At 50.9% G+C, this 22,461-nt stretch overlaps 1 protein-coding gene across 5 annotated transcripts in view; it reads left to right on the top strand.

Moving 5' to 3' along the window:
• Positions 1-7,002: 7,002 nt before the first annotated feature.
• Hth (Meis homeobox homothorax) overlaps positions 7,003-22,461 on the top strand; it is a 466,430-nt gene continuing 450,971 nt past the window's right edge. For all 5 annotated transcript variants that reach the window (XM_076810875.1, XM_076810873.1, XM_076810874.1 and 2 more), the window contains exons 1-2: positions 7,003-7,553; positions 15,910-16,169. In XM_076810875.1, coding sequence (XP_076666990.1) covers positions 7,539-7,553; positions 15,910-16,169 — 275 coding nt within the window. In that variant the 5' untranslated portion in view covers positions 7,003-7,538. The remainder of the gene's footprint in view (positions 7,554-15,909; positions 16,170-22,461) is intronic.

Here is a 22,461-nt window from a genome sequence, read left to right as displayed (position 1 = left end):
AGTGGGAGGGAAGGGAGCAGGCGTTCCTCCTGGACGCTTCTAATTACTTTACACCGAGAACCAAGCTCTTGTTTCCTCGGAAACATTCGATCATCCTCGCATCGAAATCACGGGCCTCATTCGCGAAAACGAACGAAATTAAAGCCGTCCCTTTGGTAGATTACATTCCGACATCCAGTATCGATACTTTCGGCTGAGTTTCGCAGATAATCGCCGTCCCCATGCTTCTTCTATTCTCCTCGCATCCAAACGCTCAACTCGAGCAATTCATTTCTCGAAGTAAAGGGGACAGGAACAGGTGATCCTCGGATAACGGGGCCAGGAGGGCTCGAACGCGTCCCGTCGCGATTTGTCAAGGCTCGCGAAACGCGACACCGATCCGATTATGCCTCTCGAATAACCGAATTCCCTTAGTTGGCTCTCTCTTCCTAGCTTAGCTCCAATCTCCGCTGGTGGGAGTGCACGGAACCGTTCGCTCGCGACACTCGACCGCGGGGCCCCTACGTCGCGTGTTTATGGTTGTCAAACGGCACGGCGCGTATCCATCCGGGCGGAGGGACTCCGCAGTCGTGAGAAAAAAGGCCTGTTGGTAAACACGGAGCGAGCAGGCCCGAGAATGAGGCCTGACAGAGAACCACTGGCCTCCCGTTTGCTTCGGGAACGTCTACGTGCTCGTTCGTTGACCACTTATGCGTACCTACCTATATTCCGCCGATGCCGTTGTTTTTTTTGTTCCACCCTTTCCACCGCTCACGAGGTCGTGCTGCCTCGCCCTCTACTCTTGTCGTTACGCTGCTTTTTTCGTCGCGGAAGCGTCGAAAGAACAAGGAACCTTGCTTATAGATTTGCCCAACTGCGGCGGGGCCCAAGGCCGCCGTTGTTTTTACGTACGCTCGGAAACTGTCGGTGCGAATAGTAAGGGGTCGTAGTCAGCTCCGGGGACCGAGCTGTATGAATGAAACGCGGGGATATAGGTGCGAGCCCGCTCGCAACGCGTCGCTAGCTACGCCACTCTGCCCTTGCTCGCGTTCTTTCTGATCGTTTAAATTTCTACTGCTTGACGGTATTGGGAATGTTTCGTTGTTATTGCAGTTATTTATCGTGTAAGCGGTATTCAAATAACGCGCCGCCTTCACACGTTGTAGTTCCTAAGTCGTAATAATACCAGTTTATTTTAGTTCCATTTATCTCAAGTGTTATTTTCTTTTGTGTAAAAATTAAATTTATATTAAGTAAACTTATACAACTAAAAAGACTATCGTTAATAAACCCCGTCTTACAATCGTTAATAATAATTACGTTCTTAATTATAAGCTTGTGACGATTATTCTGAACATTTTTATGAACAGTGAAACGGAGTGCACTGTGACTTCTGTTATTATATATGTTCTTCTCATAGACGTAGGTCAGATCTAACCCTGAAGAGGGATGAAGCATCGAAGGCTTTTACGTTCAATTGCTCCGAAATCTCATCGGTCATCTTCGGTGCGTTTTTCTCTCCCTTCGACTGAGTCGTTTCACGAAGTCACGGGTCGACTAGACACAGAGCGCGATCTAGATACAAATTTTATTCATGGCAAACACGGTGTGCAACGATTTGCGCACCGTGACCGATGCGTTTCAGGAATTTATCACGTTGCACGCGCGATCTCCCGGCTCCCGTCTCGTGGCACTCGGGCGTCTAGGGTGCACGTGTATACAGGGTGGCGTATTATAACAGACTAAGGGCGGATAACCCGTGATCGATCACCGCGGTGAATGCGACACCCCAACGAACGCGTATCTGCGCCCCATTATGCTCACCCTTACGGACGAGCGACGCGCGAGTACCTAAAGCGAGGCGGACCTTCCACCCCGAAGATCCTAGCCGATCGATCGAAATCAGAGGTGAGGTTTCCCCGGAGATGTAGACGATCGAACGTACCTAACGCTGTCGTCGCTACTTTTCACGAGTCACTTCATAATCGTGACTAAATTCAGCAGAAGGGAACGATTCTCGCTTTGGTGGTCTGTACCTAGTTCAGGGGGCTGTAAAATCTACCTCTGCGAGCCCTCCAAAACGAGGCAGCGGTTTTCTAATTGCCTTCGTTCACGCGAGTCGAATTTCGTTGGCGGAAAGTCGTCGCCCGTTCCGAGGGTCGGGGGATTAAAACGGAGCAGGGTGACGAAGATCACAGCAGCGGAGGCCGGGCCCGAAGACGTCGCGCGGAAGACGAATAATTGGGATACACCGCGGTACACGTTTCGTCGACGGCTTAACGGTATAGACTTTGACATTGTTACGCTCCGAGGGCACAATGGAGGAGACACAGTAGGGGTGTTTCGCAGAATTACGCAGGGACGGTGGACGAGTTAGGTCGCGAGGGCCATTGTATCAACGCCTCGGTTCTACGCTATACCCTGTGTACCGTTCAGGAGCCGCCTTCCATCTTAATGCGACCCCATTTTCGCGAAACGCTGCAGTCGTTGCATCCGAAGTTGCGTAACGACGGACCCAGCCACGGCTGCTTCCGAGAAAGTTTCCACTTGTGCGCTGTGCTAGCCCGTCGCGCATTCTCGGAGAGGAAATTAGCTCAGCCGGCATCCGATCGTCGCGATGGAGATTTCGATCGAGCTTATTTCTGCGCCTCAACTTGCCCTCGTAGCTGTCTTCGTGATAAAGGTTCGAGGGACTCGTGGTCTCCTCGCTGCGTAAGAATCGATCATCTTCGGGTATTACGCCCAGTTTAATGGCTCGTGGCTGTTTACTCACTGCGAGGGTCCGAATCGGACCGGGGAGAATCCCTCGTTACTATCGACAAGCTCCGTTCCATCTCGCAGTGTGATTTATCGCGAAATAACAGGCTGGAACTGTCCCGTGCCAGGTAGAGCCTTGACAATGCCCGCAACACCTACGAATTAACAGGATAAATGTGTGTCGAGCGGGTGAGGATTGGGATGGGTGACCGGTGTGCGATTTTTTCATCGTTGCCGAATGACGTCGACGGACGAGGCTTGTAGTTGGTGGTGGTGGTAGGCTTTCTGGGTCTCCCCAACTGTTTCATTAAGACTTCAGACTCCCGGGGATATGGTGAGTCTTCTCCTCGGCCAAGCTAATCGGGCGTCAAAATATGAAAAACGAACAAGCGAGGACAAAAGAAACGTATATATACACCTATATAAATAAAACATCCAGACAAAACACGAGGAGCAAGAAGCAAAAGCAAGTCGGAGACATAGGAAACGGGACAGGAATCGAGCAACGAGTGCTTGGAGGAGGATTAAGCGCACGGACCCCGGCGACGTCCAGTCGATCCTTTAATCCGCGGATGAATATTAAATCAGACTCGCGATCGCGCTTCTCGTCCTTCCATGTCTCGCCGGTGACGGCATCCTTCTCGACCCTGACGGAAACGATCGTCGTCGGCCAAGGCAAGAAACGAACCGGGCGAGCAAAAAGAGGGGTTAGGAACGGGGCAAAAAAACCGCTGTATAATCGATGGAAGAGGTACAGCGGAGTTATAGGAGGTAAAAAAAAGACCCAGGCCCGTGTGCGCGACTTCGTCCAATTCTGAGATTCCGCGCGGCCAGCGACGAGACCGCGGTGGGAACTGGACCACAGTCGCGATACTTGACACGGGCCCGGAGCGAGATCCGCGTCCTTATCCGGCCATATTTCTTTCGAGAGCCGTTCGCCTGGACGCTCGAACGCGTTTATGTTTGACGGCTGGTCGATTTCACGACTCCACTGTATCACCTCCAACGGTTACACGTCGATCCGCGACATCCAGCGGAATCGAAGGCACGCGTGTTCGCCGGGGGGAGGGGTGTCAGGAGGGAGGTGGGGCCCGAGGGCGGGCGGAGGGGTGAAAGTGCGCGGCGTGCGGGATGAGAGAGAGTCATAAAATCGAGCGAAGTGAACGCCAGGAGGGAGACACTGAGTGATGTCGGTGACAGCCGGCTGCCTCCCTGCCCTCCTCCACCTCCTCCTCCTCCGCCGCCTCCTCCTGTCGCTATTACTCACCCAACGCCGAATACCATTCAAAGTTCGAAACCGCACGTTCGCGACCCAATTCCTCGCGTGGAGTCAGCTGTTCGTTCGGTTCATTCAAAGCTCGATCGACCGCCGCCCGCCGGCTGGTCGCTCCGCGGCCGGACGCGTTGAATTAATAACGAACAGGGGTGAGAGGAGAAAAAACGTAAGGGTCAAACGAGACAACGACGACGGGATGGTTAACGCGACAGAATCCGGGGGAGGTTTGCGCGTAAGCAGCCACCCCCTATGGCGAGCAACGAAACGCGGCAGCGTAGCGGTCAAGTTTTTCTCGAGCCTTTCCGCGCGCATCGGAGGATGCAGCGAACACGCGAGCCAACCTTCCGACGGGTAGGTTATGCATCGGACCTCGTCATTCGTCAGGATCATCGGCGACGCGTTAATCCCTACTTCGACTGGGTTGCTTGAAGTCAGTAAGAGCCGTAGTTGTTTCATGGTGAGCGGGTGAACGAGACGCGACGTGGAAAGATAGCCTCTCCCTGCTTGGTTGTTCCGCGATGGAACGTCAGGGTGCTGAGACGGAATCGAACACCTTGCCAAGAGCAGCGGTACCCCTCGTGTTCTACCTTCGCGGCTATTCTACTATTTCTGGCGCGATGCAGGGTCTTGTGTGTTGGCAGATGTTGCGCGGAAAATTTGGAAACTCAGAGCGTCCGAGCTCGAGGCCTCAAGGTACGCGGAAGTCGTCGCCTTGAACACGCGAGGTGGTATGGTCGGAGGGTAGCGTCCAATTGGACAGGACTGCGGGTACCTACAGTATTTAGCGAGGTGAATCTTTAACGTCACTATGAGTGGTCTTACTCCATTTCTAACTGATTGCTGAAAGAGACACTGTATCACTTCTCCTCCCTTATTTATTTAACGGTGCGTCTTCTCGGTGCGCAATTGAAAACTCAACACCAGGAAGGGGCAGAGGGTGTGTCGAGTCACAGAACTTTAAAACAGCTGAGTGTCCTACGAGCGGTTACTTTGCAGGCTTATCGTTCTCGGCACCTTGCGTGCTAGGACAGAGGTCACTAATACGGCAAAGTTGAGCAGCCCGCCCGAAGTTGTCAGTCCTCCGAGCGCTAAAAGTAACAGCCACCGTTCTGAATGCACTCTATATAGGCGTAGAATAGAGACCTAGCAGCAGGAGCCTGGACGCGAGGCTACAGTGAATCGTTGAAGCTCCGACTCCGCAGTTTCCGTTCGACGGAACGTAGAAACGGAGCAGCCAATTCTCCATCTCGACCATACTGCGCTCGTCGGACTCCTCGGCATCGTCTTCGTCGTCGCGTCGTCGTTGTCCGTCGGCGGTCTCGTTGGTAGTGGTGTAGCGATGGCGGAGAATGCGGTGATTCACGGTCCCACCGTCGCGGCGCCACGTCCGCGGCTCGGTGGTGGGGATGTGGGCGGGTCCAGGGGGCGCATTGGCCGTGCTCGATGGGCGTGGTCGCGTGCCTCCCACTCCTTGGCGTAGCGCCGCGCTGATTGACAGTTGGCGAACGACTGCGGACGGCGCAGGATCTAAAACCGCGCTAGGCGCTGCTCTCCACGCTCGCTCGCTCCGCTCTTCTCTCTTGCCGGTGCGCGCGGCTCCGAATACCCTTGGTGCTTTTTCGTGGGGGAAAGAGAACTCGAAACACCACGCATATTCCCGTGGCTGGCTTTGCCCGCGCCCGCGACATCTACACACACTCACACGCCGACCGACCTTCCACCTTCTGTCCGTCGGAGTTACGAGTGGCACACGCAGTAGTAGTCACACGGGGTTAGGGAGGAGGGTCTCGCCCGCCGTCTCGCGGACAGCTCTCTCGCGCGCGCGTTGCGTTCTCCTCTCTTCTCTTCTCTCCTCAGCGTGACCGTTCGGTTCGGTTCGGTTCGGTTCGTTCGTCGGTTCGTCGGGTACACGAGCGCTCGCTCGTACGTTCAGTAATCGCCGCGAGGAGGAACGCGCTTCTTCCCATCCGACGCAACCGCGACTCTCGCTCGTCGACGTGTTTTTTCACGGCACGCGGTCGGCTCCCATCCCCTGTGTTTCTCGTGTCCATAGTCATCGTGGTCGCGCGAGGATAGCATCGGGTGCTCCGACGCGAAACCCACCCGGCTGTGCGTCTGGCTCCCGTCTCCTCGATCATCGTGCAACACACGTAACACCACAAATCACGGAGCAGATCTGCCTCTCTCCGTCGCTCTTCCGACATCTCGAATCGTGCCTATCATCCGTGGCTACCATCCGGCAACACCTCGGATTTAAACGCAGTGGACTCTGTTGTTATCGTTTTGGTGCCGGCGACGTTACAACCCCGGGGACATACATCCCCGTGCACGCATCGCCCTTCCGTTCAGTGTCGTTTCTCCGCGCGGGAAGGCGCGCGCGAGCGCTCCACCGGCAGCGTCGCGAGTGGAACCGAAACTTCGGCCACGCACGGGCCGCATCCAAGGATGTAAATCGAGTGCTGCTGCACAGTGACACACACCACGCGTCGGGGTGTATACAAGCGTCGTTCGGTCTCTCTGTGAAAAAGCAAGTGCGAGCCAGTCGTATCTTCCTACGCGACGAACAAGTGGACAGCGGCGACAAGAGCAGCCGGGATTCGCGGCACGAGGAGAAGTATCGTACGTGTACGTGGTGATGTACGCATGACATCGTCGGTTCGCAAGCATCGGGCAGAGTGACACGCGAGTTGCGTCCGTCGGTGAACGAGTTAAATCCACTGCCAAGCGGAATCTGCTCTTGCGCCAAATTCAGCCGAGAGGGCAGCTACGACAACAGCGCGCAGAAAGAACGCGACTCCGCGCGCCACGAAACCAAGCAACCCGGGCGAGATCACCGAGCAAGCGATCTACCATGCCGCGGGAGTGACACTCTGGCAGTCCGGCCAGCGGTACTTCCGGCGGTGTGAACGCGACGATGAGGAAGCACGTGTGTCCGGCCGTAGCCGTGGTCCTCCAGCAGCGTGAAAGCGCGCGTGCCGAGCTCTGCTGACGCTCGCCTCGCGACACTTCGCCGTGAACAGCAGCGTCACGTCGCCGGTCCACTCGGCTCCATCCGTCGTGGGGATCGTCGAGGGCCGACGGAGCCAGCGCGCAGCGCAGTTCTTGACGGACGGGACCAGGCCCAGCCACGTCGTTCGTATCGCGAGCCGTCGAGCCAGCGCGACCACGACGACGACGACGGCCACCGCGACGACGACGGCGACGCCGACGACGCCGCGTCCACGCAGCCCGCACCACGCGTTAACCCGCCGTCCGGCTCCGTCGAAATCCGGCCACTGTACGCCGACGGCCGGCGCAGCATCGCCTGCCTCTCGGCCGCTGTTCACCAGCGGGATCCCCGGCCAGTAATACACGAGTGGTGAAGGAACGTGAAACCGGCAGAGAAACGAGAAGTGAAAAAATAAAACGGTGCGCGTGTGCGTGCGTGTGTGTGTGAAGTGTTCGAGGTTACTTGCTTATACTGTGGGAAAATACAGCCGCTACGGTGGCTCAGCACGCAGAGTTCCCCGGCGCGGCCAGGGCGTTCATGGCGCAGCCAAGGGTACGTGTCTTTATCATCTCTCTCGTCTCTAAGGGAGGCAGTTCCCCTCGGCTCCTCCGTTACCGTTTCGCCTTGCCAGGGAAACGAAACGTGGCTCCGAGCATTTCGACCTTTGCCCCCCCGCGAGCTGAACGGGTCGGCAAGTACATGGCAGATAACGCGAAGCTTTTCAGGGCTTCGCTAGTCCCGTCGGGTAGGCACGCATCGGGCGAGCATCGGTGTTGCTACACAGGGCTTTCCGGGCGTAGAAGTAGATCCCGAATTGCCCGAGTGCTAGGGTAGGATTCGAGGCTTCTCTCGTGGGAATCGGCGACGGTGATCCCGAAAGTGTATTCAAGGGCTCCGATGGAAGTGTCGGGACGGAGTAGATCGAGTTCGAAACGAGGAGTCGGTATATATCGAAGTGGCGCGGGTATAGGGCTCCCGGTTCAGTGGCCAACGATTTGTACACACATAGCAGTTGAACGGGAGTCCACTTTGTTTACGCCGGATTTCGGTGTAATCGCGTAACTTTGACCGCAACCATAGAATACCCTGTTTGTACGGTGCCGCGTAACTTGATTCGTAAACGTTCCCATCCAGTCTGTACTTCGACACCCTGTCTTCTTTCACTTCATGAATAACTCACACTCTCTCGACTGCCGTCCTTCAAGTTTCTGATGCTTCTCATTAAAAACATTCAGTAGATAGAACTTGCATCTCGTGAATAGCCGCGGCAGCGTAGTTTCCCTCCTCGCGTTAGGATAAGGGAAGCCAGATGTCAGATGTGAAAAACTGATACAAAAGCGAGACGATAGCTTCCACAATTAATTATTCCTGACATTATACGAGCAGACCTGCGAAGTACCATACATTTTTACCAGTGATTAATATGAAACAAGATTGGATTCCTGGTCTTACACGCGATGATGGATCGGTGTCGTGAACCCGCGCGCACGTAACTGTAAAGCGTTAACGAAATCTAGATGTCCGTAAGGATTTCGAGAATAGGTAGCGTCCGAGAAAATCTCCTACCCCCGAGCAATCGTCGCGAGTCAGAGTGGGTGCAATGTCGCCGCTCAGGGATTCGGCGATGATTTATTATCTCAGAGAAGTCGTCGAGGCGGACAACCTGAAATTATCGTTTTACGCGAATATCGTGCCTGCACAGATTCGCGTGTCCCATCGAATCGATACCGCTAGACAGAGAGAGAGAGAGAGAGAGAGTGTGTGCAGGCTGCCCGCAGATACTGCTGTTCGAGGAATTGATTACGATTCTCGTCATCGACGGGCATTCCTTTCGCGCGAGCTTCGCTCGATTCCACATCACCGGTTGCGCGAAGTTTTTATTGCGTTTCTCATTTGCCGTTTGGTCGGAAAAAGTGGAGTCGGGTGCGCAGAGGTCGTCCCGAGGCAGAGTCGTCTCCTCTCTCAGCTGTCCGTCGGACGCGATCTGCCATCGAACGAAGCATCCTTCCGCTCCGAGCGTGTATTTCTAGCTTGACGCGTATTTTGCAAAGGAAAAATTAATTTTGACGTGGAGTGTCAAAGACCGAGATATTTCACGAACTTCTGACTTTGAAATAAAAAGCTTGTAGGTAGGAAAATAATGCGTTACCTGATAGACGTCCACTGGGACAGTTAATTCAATGCTTAACTTCTCGATGCGCTTCTACTTCCCAACCGTAGTGCACGAAAATAGCTGTGGTTTTTTAAGAAAATTTTTTCGTAAACTGTCAGCGATTTGGATTGCTGGACGCCTGATCCATGTATTCTTCGATTCCAATTTTCGAAAGTGTCGGGAACTAAAGTACATTTACTCCCGAAATGCGCCCATACCGTTTCAGTGAAATTCATCGAATTCAGTGTCAATTTGTGCCCTCCATTGATCCCAGTGACTCACAGTTCCGTGGAAGAACGCGGTGCCGGTGGAGTTAAATAGTTTTTAGCGTAATTGGATCGTCTGCGGCGTTTGTCGAATTCCAGCGACGTTTACGCGTTTATCGAGCCGTCGACCGAGTGGAAATGGTATCGGCGCCGATAAAGAGCTCCGCGAGATCACTGATAACCAGCGATCGCTCGCGTGCCGGCTGATTTTCGAGTGACGGAACTCGTTCCATGCGACGATGCACATTCTGCCGACGGGTTCCTCGTCGATGCTCTATCTCGACAAAACGTTTCCGTCGACTTCTGAATGGGTCGGCGGTGGTGGACCGCTTATCGGACCCTCGAAATTTCCCCGTTATCACCGGCGCGCCTGGCAATTTCCCCCTTTCGCGCGCGCTTTTCTGGAAAACTCCGACCACCCCGCGCGCGTCCAACTCCCATAGGCGACGATTCGGCGATGCGTCTAGGAGATCGCGCGCTCGGTTGGGCAACCGGTGTATTTTAATAGAAGCGAAATTGACACGGTGGAGCGCAACATTTTCACGCGCGGCGTGCAGAAAATCCCGGTCGTTGGTAGAGGAAGCGTTTGATTCTTCGAGGAATCGCGGTGTAATTTAAGATTCTCGCAGCTCGTCCTCCTCCTCTCTTGGCTCACCTTCAAAAGCCAGTGCTTAATATATAATACGAAATTTGATGTCGAATCGGTCATCCGCAACATCTTCAATTTTATCCGCGTTCAATCTTTCGGCCGATCGTATTCAGCGCTCCATCCTTGAGAACTTGCCTCTGCTAAAGTGGGCCGAACACAGCGATCTTTCATCTCGCGAATGGTCGCTGTAAAAAGAAAAGGCGGCCTGTCTGAAAAAGAAATGCGAATCCGAGCAGTGCAATTCCGCGGCTCGCCTCTGCTGCACGATAACAGCGTGGAAGCGCGAGGGGATTTCGCTGCGTTATAATTGCGAGCCAGAGCAGTGGAATTGACTGGGTCGCTCCGAATAACACGGTGCATCGACGTGTTCGTCTCAATTGGCTCGCATGACGGCGTAGGACGCGCCTTTCACCCCGCAATTTCCCTTACTTTCGAGCGTGCAACTCGCGAAGTTACCAAGAAACGCGCGTGCCTTGGCGGACACGCGTTTCCGCGCGAGAGCTTCGTCCCACTCCGCGTAACGCGAAAACGTAATTCGTGTGACGCGCGAATCCATCGAACTCGCACTCCGCCGTATTCGGAATCCGCCGTGTAATTTTATGGCACGAGCTTCCTGACACTGTGGGCCCCCCTGATGGTTTACACTCGCTTCCACGCAACGGATTTCCCTTTTCTCGCTGAAAACCTCGCCTTTCCCTCTACCTCCGTCGACAGGGAAGCGCGTTAACGATATCATCCTGGCCATTTTTAGTCCCCGGTGCTTCTCTGCGGGCTTTCGCGAAAGAACGAAAGCGTACAGCCGGCAGGATTGAAAATTCCTCGGCTGGGCGAGTAGCGTCAATTTTTGTCCACGCTGCGCCACGAAACGCGGCGTGATTATGTATTTATGGGTATCCATCAATCACTTTCGCTCTCCCGATCGCCGCGGATGTCGGCCTTTAGCCTGTGGATTAAAGTCGTATCGATTTCTCGTCGTTCCATTCCCCCCCCCTGCCAAATGAGACGATTTTTTTTCTCCTTCTCGCCTTTCGGGGGGAGGACGGGATCTTTGGAAACGGTACATTATCGAGCCTAGAGGAACGATCGCGTGGGGCGAATTTCATTGGATCCAGACGCTTTGGTGTGTCTCTATTTTTTAGTTTCTAGTGTCGAGAATCGTCGAAGCAACTGCGGTCAGCAGGAGCTGTGGAATTTTTTGTTTAGTACCTACACCTTTCGTCTTCGCGCGATCCGCGAGGTTTGATGACCGTTTGAAAGTAGCGCATGGTATCGTTGTATCGTCGAGCGAGATTCGAGCCCGAAAATCGACGAGCCGGTCGAAAAAGAGCGGGAGATAAAGCGACCGTTGCGCACGATGCGTCCTCGAGATAGCCGGGATGCACATGGCGGTGTGCCCTGGGTGCATGCGTGTACGGTCCCAATGTTTTCCAAATGTCGACATCAATCAGAGAGTAACGAACAGTCGCCTGGCTCTCTCTCTCTCTTCCTGCCAGGCCCCCCTTCTTTCTCCGTCCTGGAATCTCAGCCATGTTTCAGCGTGCCTAAGCGACCTTAAGCCCCATTCACAACTGGTTTTCCCGCATAAATTCCCGGCTGCGTGCACCGATTAATAATCGATTTACCGCGGTGCGCTTCGTTTTCAGTCGGCATCGATCCGAACAAATTGACGGCGGCTCTCCCACCGAAATCCATCGTTCCGCGATAATCGAGGGAAGATGGCAGGTATTTCGTCTCCTCCGGAGATCCGACAGGGTTAACGATCAACCGTGTATTTCTATTGGTGCTTGAACTTGCATTGAAACTGTCTGACGTTAATTTCTCTGCGCCGTAAATAGGATGTTAGTAATGCAATTAGTGACACGTGCAAAAAGTCATCCGGACAATGGTGAATGGGTAAGGCTCGGCATTAATTGCTGCCATAAAAGTCTGAACCGCATAATCTCATTAATAAAATAGTGTTACTCCAAAGCAAGATGTATCTTCGAAGTGAAAGTAGCCTATGCCCGTTGCTTGATCTGCGAGACCATTCACCGCGCCTTAACTGTTCTTTTTTACCTTCGGCGACAAAGAAGATATTGAAACGACGCGTCACATGGATAGTATTTTCGCAAATTCTCCTCGTTGCGCGTCGATTTGCTCGGGGATTAGCAGCCATAGGGTGGAAGGGCTTGGATATTTCCTACCGGCGCGTTCCGCGGTCCTGAAATTGATTTCGACGGCGAAGGTGAATCCTTGAAACGAGAGGGAAAGATGGATTGCCATCGAGTTATCGGTGTTTAGGGTAGGCCGGGGCTAAAGCTCACGTTTTTCGTATAAACCTGTATAAAATTTAGTACCAACAGTCTAGAGATAGCTGGTGTTATTTTGTATAAACTATAACTATTATGATTTACGTTCGCGAAGTTCGTTTCTTGATTCTGTTATTTTCTGTTGAGTTATACCACAAAATGTTTGCCAATGCAAAAAGTCCATTGCACAGGGTAGAAAGTCCCTAAGTCTTTTCGCGTAATATTAAACTAAATAAGTAAAACGCATTTTTGAAATAAAAATATATTCATTAAACCAATTCCTTTTGGTATACAATATTAAAAGGAAAGCATGACTTCTTCAACAAAAAATAAAAATATAAGTCAGAGCCTCACTTCGATCAGAAAACTAAAAAAAATCGCTCAACTAAAATAAAAACACTATTTAAAGACTTTGCCGTCGTGTCTTTATACTTTGGCCATATTATTATGAAAACAAATAATAAAATATATATTTTCAGTCTGTGGGACTTTTTGCCCCAATGGTACCTCTATAGTTCCTGCGATACATACGTTAGAAAAATATTATCATTCAGTAATAAACAATATCATGCATACATTACTAAAGGAACATACAATCTTAACGAACATGGCTGATACGCTTTTAAACTGTAGTTTACCTCGTATAAAACAATAAAGGCGACGTATTTCTTTTAGTTTTCGATACACAAAATAACGAAAGGGTCGTGTAATTCGCACGAACGTCCAGGAGCGACTGGCGACTCTGTGGTCACCTCCATTTTTTCTCGCCTTTTACATATTAAACTGCGAAACTCGATACATTGGTTTAGGAATAGAGATTTTGAATTCGGGTCTTTTTACCCGCCGGATTTTTAACCCCACCCTACCCTACCTCGTCGACCCGAAAAGTTCGCCGACGGCGGCCTCCTCGATCGCCGGTTAATTTCCTCGGTCCTCGCGGTGATCCAGCCGCTCCCCGATAGATTTTCGTCGATTTCTACTTGCTGGAGGGGCGTGATCGATCCCGAGCGTATTGATTGAGAATACGCGTCTTCCGCGTGCGTGCGCGTCCCCTTCGGCCGCCTTTCTTCGTGATTTATACCGCGCCGCTTAAGCACACTCGCCTTGACCTATCCGCTTGTAAATGACCCCAGGTTCCACGGCCTGGAGCACACGCGGGGATCCTCAACGGGGTCGATCCGATCGATCGCCGATCGTTCTCGCGCGGGCACAGTCCCGGGGAATCGGCTGGATTCGCGTCTCGTCCGCGCGAATTACTACACGTACGTCTGCCTTTAATTGCGTTATGAATATTTCATCGTGCAGGTAGTCGAGCACCGTAGAAATTTATGCCAAATAATTTAGCCGGAGCAGCGTCGTTTGTGTCGTGTAACTACAGCGTCGTGGCGCTTTAAAGATTCAAAATGGCACGGTGGTAAATTCCCCGTAACATTTATAATCACTCGCGAATCAACGCGGCGGAATTCGCGGGCAAAACGATCGACGATCGCTCTACCGCGGTTGCATCCGGGAATGCACCGCTCGCGATCTTGTTATTGCCAGTTTTTCCTGCAACTGGGTCAAAGGCTACACGCGCAGAAGAAATAAGAATTTCCAACACGTTCGGAATCCAGTGGATCTCTGAATAATCCGTAGGCGACGCGTTAGAACGAACCTCCGTGAATATACGGATCCTTAATTCCACCGTTTATACGGTGACGATTAAAGGCAGCGTGTCAGATACGGCCCTCTTTGCTCCTCGAGCGTGCACGTCAGCTTATAATGGAGCCATAACGCGGATTATACCAGACCGCGCTGGTACCCTCGGGTGTATTTTTTAGTTGGCCGAACGAAACGGTAAATTCTGTTCTGTTACGGGAAAAGGAGGCTCGGGAGTCGCGAGTGCTCGGACGGACATCGATACAGGGATCACCGGCGGCGTAATTCTCTTCCCCGCGGATCGCAAGGAGTCAAAGATTCGTTCGCAAACGGAACGACGGTTTATCGTCTTTACGATAATGCGGCGAAATCGGTTCGGAGTATTTACACAGGCGTGTACGCGCCGATCGATCCGTAACGAGCGAGTCGAAATGGGACGTGCACGATTCAGAGCGTTTTCCGCGATGTCATCTTGGTTAACGGCTTGTAATTTAGGATTCTCGGCTATCGTGCACGCTGTGCGTCCGTCCGTTTCGAAAGCCACACGCGCGTCGCCCCTCGATAGCCGAGGTTTTTTTCTACCGTCTCTTTTTCCCCCCCTTCTGTTTTTGTCCCCGCGATAAAATTACTGCCTCTCCCGACCTGACGATCCGGCCGCGTAATTAGCGGTAATAATCGGGGTAGGCCTTCGTTTCCGCGGTACCACCGTGACAAGCTACACGATACGCGACGAGCCAAGGAGATCGTTGCGTTCCCCGCTCGATCCTCGTGATCGATCCCCTCGGTATGTCGCTTCGGGACACTTATTCGCGTCCCGCCGATGCACCGAGGAATTCGCTCGTCAACGTGCTCTGCTCGCCCACCGTGCATTTGCATCTGCATTCCTACGTCTCCGCGAAAATTCTCCACGGTGTTCGACGACTCCCTTCTCCCCCTTTTTACTGCCGGTTCAGTAATCAGCGCGATGCTTCTTGTGAAACCCTCGATCGATTTTATTTTTTTACCGAGGTGACTCTTGGGATCTCTGAGGAAGAATAGGGTGCAGTTACCATATAGTCACAGTTTACGTACCGAGAATCTCTAGTAAATTCGACTCGAGCGACCTCGGCCATCTTTACCTAAATGTTACTCAAGGTAGTAAGATTCCCCGCGATCTTATGACATTTATCTATATTCAATAGGCAACACCGATCTCGACCAAAGGTCCGTTGGAATCGTTCCCGCGTATGTATGTACACCTAGCTGCGATCGTCGTTACTTTGTAGCTCCGCGCCGCGTCACCTGTCCCATCGTTCCGCGAACTTCGCTGCAATATTCAACTCGCCGGGAACGTTGCGCAGGAAGTTTCTCTCTAAATATGGTCGCGCGCCCCCTTGCATTTCTCCGCATGAAAATCGTCTACATCCGCGTGGAACGGTGGACATTCCGCAGCTACGGCACTCGGAACAGGGATAGTTGCGACGCTCTAGTTTTAATACTTCAGCGCCGTGGAATCGATGCGGATCTTGCACCCTTCCCACGAGCATTCGAGCCGCGAGGTTGGCTGACGCTTCTCCGGCAGTGTCAAAACAAAACGCAGCACCTAATCGACGCGAGAAGCTGTTACTAAACAGCGGTGTGTCAGCCTGCTCCTGCCAACGCACCAGCGCGAGCCCGTTGTAAACTTGAAACAGAGACAGCAGCAGCGACTAATTACCCTCGCGATTAATAATTGCTCGAACCGTCGAGCACCGCTGGTCTAACGAATCAAAGGGCAACGCTTACTTAACGCGATCATAAATTGCCCCCGTTGTCGATAGTTCGGCGTGGTGCGTTGCGGAACGAGCCGAACATCTGCCGGCGTTAATTACGGCCCCGTAACGCTGATCGATAATTCGTACTAATTTTTACCCCCTGTTTTCTGGTGGTGTTTCAGTATGACGACGGCGCGCTGCACGCGGGTTACCTCGAGGGCGGAGGTGGCGGCGGTGGCGCAGGACTGTACGACCCGCACGGGAGCGCCCGGGGTGTACCAGGCCTCCATCACAGTCCGCACCTCGGGGGTATGGGACCGGCTCACCCCCAGTATCCACCGCCCCCGCCACAGCCACCCCAGCACGTTCTCGCGGCGGCGGCCGCGGCCGCTGCCTCCGCGGTGCCCGATGTCCACAAGCGCGACAAGGACGCGATCTACGGGTAAGTCTCATGCTTTTCACTATTCACCCTTTTATTCGTTCATCGGTTTTTTTAAACGTCGGTAAGGCCTTTGGGTTAGCGACTTTTGTACCTATACGGTAGATTCGTCGTAGCTAACGAGGAAAGATCCTGAACCCGAAAATTCAAAAAAATCTGGAACATTGTGAATATGTAAGCGATTTTCTCTTGATTCGAACGCAATTTTTGTTTGCTGCCCAAATTCACTCGAGGGGTATGAAATTAACCCCTGAAAATTTAGCTGTTTTCCGATTTTGTGTTATAACTCGCGGACTGTAAGAGATAGAAAAAAGTTTCAAGACAAAAGTTACTTCTTTTCATTTGGTGAACAAATTATTTTACAGTTCACGAGTTATAACACAAAATTAGGAAATAACCGGATATTCAGGGGTCAATTACACTCTCTTAGACAGAATTTGGGCAGCAAACAAAAATTGCATTGTAATCAAGAGGAAATTCCCTACATATTCAGAAAGTTTCAGAATTTTTTGAATTTCCGGGTTCGAGATGTTCCCTTGTAAGTCGAGGGACAGCTTTCTTTTTCCTTTGGGCGTACCTACGTTCGATTATTTGCTTTGTATGTTATCGGAGTGATTAAACTTAGTGGGGCGAGTGATGTAACACAGTCGTAACGAGATTGAGAACAGAATGGGAGAAAGAGATTGGATAAAGCGGTGGTAAAGAAAAGAAGTTTAGATATCCGTAACGTGTTCCCGCTAATATGCCTCGCGCGTTTAATCTCGCCGTAATTTTTACACATCGACCGGCACCGTGGTATGCGGCGTTACAATGGGCTTTGATAAATCGTAATGGCCGAGTGATTTACATGAAAATTCATGACGCGTTACGTGCTTATTTCTTTATTACAATCTCCCCCGGACGGTGCTCGCGGTCTGTGCACTTTGAATAAGAGCGCGCTCGACCGGCGTGTCAGTTAAATATTCAGCGTTCGAGTTCTCCGTGGCTTCGGTGAAGTTCCTCTTCCAAAAAGTTCTTCTTCGGCGAGGAAAGGGATGAAATAAATTTCCATCGGCGCTGCACACGTATCAACCTACCTATCCAAGTTTCGCGCAACCCCCGAGATGGTTCATGACTCGTCGCGACTAGCGCACAGTCAAATTCACCGTGATTCACCCTCCCGACCTCGTGCCACCCCCTCTGTCTCTCGTTTCGTTCTCGTTTTCCCCGCGCGGGAGAAGGTGACAGACGGTACGTTTCTTTTGTGCCTGTTTCAGCTTTCGATCTTTCGCGGCGGCGTGTGACCAGTTCTCTTCGCGCGTCACGCTGTGGCTTTTTACAGCGTGTCGCGGGCTCGAGCGGAATAATATTATCGCGAGGTTAACGCGGTCGATAATCGACACGTTCCTATCGGGCCGTGTTTTTGCCATCGCGTGCGAATAATCGCGCCACGAATTTCGCGGCACAAAATCTCTTACTTCTTCGTCAATGACCACCGATATTCTCGCTCTGCCCCGTGGACTTTGTAGGCGAAGCGATCACCTCGCGACCGTGGACAGTCGATGCTCGACGCTCACTCAAACTGCCGTTCCTCCTCGTATTGTTTTTTCCTGCTCGTCTTCGGGTAGTTCGTTAAAGGAAAGGAGACGGACGATTGTCGATAAGATATCAGTTACTTATCGATAGGTTCTGATTTGTCGATAACGTCGGAGAATAAGTGGTATAATGTATCGTACACGGTGAACTTTCAACGTCATTTTATTGACTTGTGATCAGACGTGATAGGTGTTACAAGCGTATCGACACGTGTCAGCTACAACTATATGATTTTGATAACTATTCGTGGACGATAACGATTGCAGGTAACCCTCGGTAGTGCTGTAGTTCAGGTCCTCTTCATTTCGAGACCACTGCATTGCTCCACAGTAGGGGAGACCGGGTATGGTTGTCACAATCGCTATAACAAAGAAATCATAAACAATAGGAATGTACTGTTTAATAGTCCAGGGTGGCGCGTAAACATATCGCCGCGTGTTTCCCCTATCGCTCAATTTGTTGCGGAGTCCCGCGAAGACACGACGTGTCATTTGTTTTTGTACGCTCGAAGTAAATTACGCCGTGTTTTCTATGAAGTAAGTATAGGTTATTTCTTAGTATTGACTATAATATTGCTGCATTATTCTCGTAGTTTAAAGTTTTTTTCTAAGTTACTGTAATTTTTTAGCATTTTTTAAACATTTTAATGCGTGAGTAGAGAGGTGGGATTGTTTAACGGGTTGGGTAAAGTTGTCACAGAACATTTCGAAAGAAAAACAAAGCAAAGCGAGTTGTTTTTATCCGATTAAGGAAAAAAAATAAAAAACGAGAGAAAAGTATCAACAATTAATAACGATGAAAAAGAAAATGAAGGAGACTTTTTAACCGACTTCAAACGGAGGAGGTTACTCAATTCGTCACGTATATTTTATTATGTTTGTATGTTCACGCATTACTTCTGCATAGGTGCACCGATTTCGATGATTTTTTTTTTATTTGAAAGAGTGTGAAGAGTCGGTGTATCGTGTCAATTTATTTTATTATTATTATCTAGATACTCTAGAATTATCTAGAATTCCAGCTTTACTGTATGTTCGCGCATAACTTTGTAACTCGTGCACCGATTTGGTTGATTCTTTCGTTGTTATATGGAGTATGTTCCCCAATTGGTACGATGATAAATGTTTTTAAAAATGATAGAATAATAAACTTTTTTTTAAAGAAAAGTAAAAAACCGACTGCAAAGGTGCACTAAAAAGAATAAAATAATTTTTTTTTTAAATCGTTGCCAAAATAAAAACGGAATTAAATCGGCTCGATGCGCGATGTCCCACTAAATTTCTGCGCGCTCTAATTCCCGGGCGTTAGTGTGCTAATGGACTATAATTGATAAAGGTTTAGAAATTGATCTAATTTTGTTTCCATTTTGGCACCGATTTCAAAAAAAGCTATTTTATCCTTTTTAGCGCACCTTTGAAGTGGGTTTTTACGTTTTTTTTTTAAATTGTATGCCTTGTGTGCTTGTCTCTGTATTCAGAAAGCAAATCCAGAGAAATTGGGGTTCAGTGATAAAGTTGTAAACTGTTTTTTAATAATGTTTCTATGTTTAATTTTGCATTCAAGACTACAGCATTTATAATTACAATAAAAACGTGATATTACTTCCTTAAATGAATCGGCTTTTTGTTAATAAACTTAGCTATCTAAATTTGTGACAACCAACCCAGTCTCGGGGTATATTGTCACAAAATAGTTCCTGCAAATAATATGAATTAGCTCCTAATCTGATTGACAAAATCCACGGGAGCAATTTTTTTTATGAAGTTGGACGTACGTAGTTTATATTAATCCAAGTCTGAATGAACTTCCCTGCAGCTATAACCCGTAGAAAAATCAAAATAAGAAAATGAGACAACCGTACCTGGTCTTCCTCTACTTCGCCATCTCCCCCAATCGTATTCCCTACCATGCACCACGTAGCGTGCGCAACTATCCACAACAGTGAAAAAAAATTCTCGAAATTCCTCTCCGTAAAAACACAGCCTGCTCTGCTTCCGTGCATCATAAGCTTTGCTTTCTGCAGCCACGATATCATCGACCGTCCACACTCCTCTACATAGGTACATACATACTTACACGTTTTCTATCTTCTATATTAGCGCGTCAAGGTAAACTCGTCTTATCGACAAAGTTAATTGCCGATAACGATACCGTCAGCATCGCCCATGTCCACGGGTACGCCAAGGAGAAAGCGTGGAAGCGACGCTCGTACACGCGCGCGCGCGCCCGCCGGGGCTGCACGCCTCGTGCCGCACGCCCTTCGCCGGGCCCCCTGAAACGCGTCAATTGGCCGTTTTACGAGAAGCTGCTCTGGGCCCGTGGTTCCGTGTGATTTATAACCGCGAGATGGCCCGATTTCTGCTGTACGTCCTAGAACGGGAGCCTCATTATTTCCTGCACCCTGTAATTTGTCCACTAGTCGTGTGCCCCTCGGCCGACCCCCGAGAGCCCGAGCAGATTCCAGAACTTTCTCGGAAGAGGGCCGTGAAGGGGCGTCCACCGGCCCTTCCTCTCGCCGTTGATAAACTCGGCGTGTTTGCCGAACGATCGCGCACCGATTGAGTCGTCCAGGTGAAATCCAACGCCCTGGCCATCTTCCTCGCATCTTCGTCTGCTCACCTCCGTGCACTAGCTCTCGTTCCTATTCGCCTCTGTACCATTTCGAGTATCGTGGCTTCGTAAGAAGGTCTCCGTGGACGTCTAGGTGCATCTGTCAGGTGTGAATTTAGAAGATACTCGTATACTTCCACACACTTTCTCCCTCGTCACTTCGCCATCCGACTGTCCGCGTTTGTCAACTATTGATTTCATGGGGAAGAGAATCTTCTAAACACTCCGCTGGCTAGAGCCATCCAGTGGACCGAGGCTTTAGCTCGCGACCGATCGATACTTTCCTCTGCCACGAACGAAGGGACCAGCGCGGACGGCATTATCGCGGAGAGATTGATGCCAGGCCGAGTCGTGGTTACCGGGGCGCGAGGCGCGAGAGAAAAATAGCTCTAAACGAGCGGCGATTCTTGCCGGTTCCACGGGCGATCGCGCGGAAGGGTGTTTACGTAAGCGAGCGGTAGCAGACGTAACGCACAGGCGAATCTGCCAATCACGGGAACCTGGGATCCTTATGCAAGGAGCATGATTGGCCGAGTCATTTATGGATTAGACGTCTTACGCAAATCGCCGTCGAAACGGCCCCGATGCGGGCGCGCGTGTTGAGTCTCTTTGCGCTGGCCGGTCGCAGGAAGTCTCTACTATTCTCCACGATCGGCCTTCCGTACGCGTGTCTGTGTACAGGCACACTCGGGCGCTCACATGCACGAGCCAGTGGTACACGCACCGAGCTGTTTAATATTCCATTTTTCTGATTGATGATAATTAGTGCATTAGAGTGACGTTTCAGCAGATGAGCGGCTAATGAATATTAATGTACTGTTTAATGGAATTGATTGGTGTGCGCTGGCTTGATTACATCATACGGCACGGCTTGCAGCAGTCGGACAGCCACCCGGGAAAACAGGATCCCCGACGTTTTATTTGGTGGCTGACGGACACGTTTGCGCTCGACGTTCTCGCTTAGGAGGGTAATTGAGCCGGGCCCGAGAAAGTCTCCGTCCTTTTTTTCCCCTCCACGGCTGGAAATCCAGCTAGCTGGAGGAAGTCGTTTCTTGCGAGCAGATCTGCTGAAATGTCAAGGAAATTGCGCGCGATATACCTGCAGCAGCGAGGAGTGAATTACTCGCGCAAGATGCACGGAGTGCTTTGTCGTTCGAGTGTCACGAAAATGGCGCTCGACAGTGAAAGTTCGTCAATATATCCAATGGAACGACGGTGGGAACCGCTGAAAAAAAACGCGAGTCTAGAAACCGTGAAACCGCGGCTTTCTGGAGGCAAGATAGCCAAGCTCCGATGGGATATCACGGGTACCGATCGTCTCATCGATTTCGCACGGTTTTCGACAAACATAATACCCGCGTATCGCGATCGATTCTCCGGCGGGCACGTTTATCGCTTATTATCGCTGTTGCGCGGTCCCCGTTGTTTTTATCCGAGCCTCGATAAAATTAACATGCAAAAGCGATATGCACCGTCGGAGCACACTTTCACCGACATCGGCGCGCACCGCTCCGACTTGTCGAGCTCTGCGACGGGGGTTACCGTTTCGACATTTTAATTCAGAACCGCCGTTAATTAATACGTGCCAATAATCATCCTTTTCACGGCACGCGGGGAGAGCTGGAAGAAAATTTGTTTCTTCAATTTGTACGCCGTACCTCGCAGCCTGCAATGTTATTTCCATTTAAGATGCACAATCGTTCACGGAAGCGTTCCAACGAGTAGAATAATGCTGAAAAACGAAACGGTTGAAAGAGGTTACGTAAACATTTTCCTGCGCGCCGATCGATGTTGATAGAAATTCGAAACTAATCGCGTTACGTCGAAATTTCCAATCCTCCCGGAACAAAGAAATCGTCGTCCCTGTATGCTACTCGAGTATATAGGTAACAACCCTTCAATCTGTATCTGCAATCCACTTCATCTTCGTCGAATTCGAGGGAAATTGCCAGCTCTACCTTCCTAGCCATCGATAATACTTCAGTAATTATTCCATCTCGTTGGCGGCGTTAATTGCCCTTAAGAAGGCTCCTCGAATACGCTGAAATGGAAACGAAAGGATCGCAGATGGCGAGTGCGGGCTCGTCGAGGCGGTCAGCGCGTCGTGATT

Source organism: Andrena cerasifolii, chromosome 4 (genome assembly GCF_050908995.1).
Source record: "Andrena cerasifolii isolate SP2316 chromosome 4, iyAndCera1_principal, whole genome shotgun sequence".
NCBI classification, from domain to species: Eukaryota; Metazoa; Arthropoda; class Insecta; order Hymenoptera; family Andrenidae; genus Andrena; species Andrena cerasifolii.
Note: the sequence above shows the minus strand (reverse complement) of the source record. Positions and strands in the feature narration are given on the sequence as shown.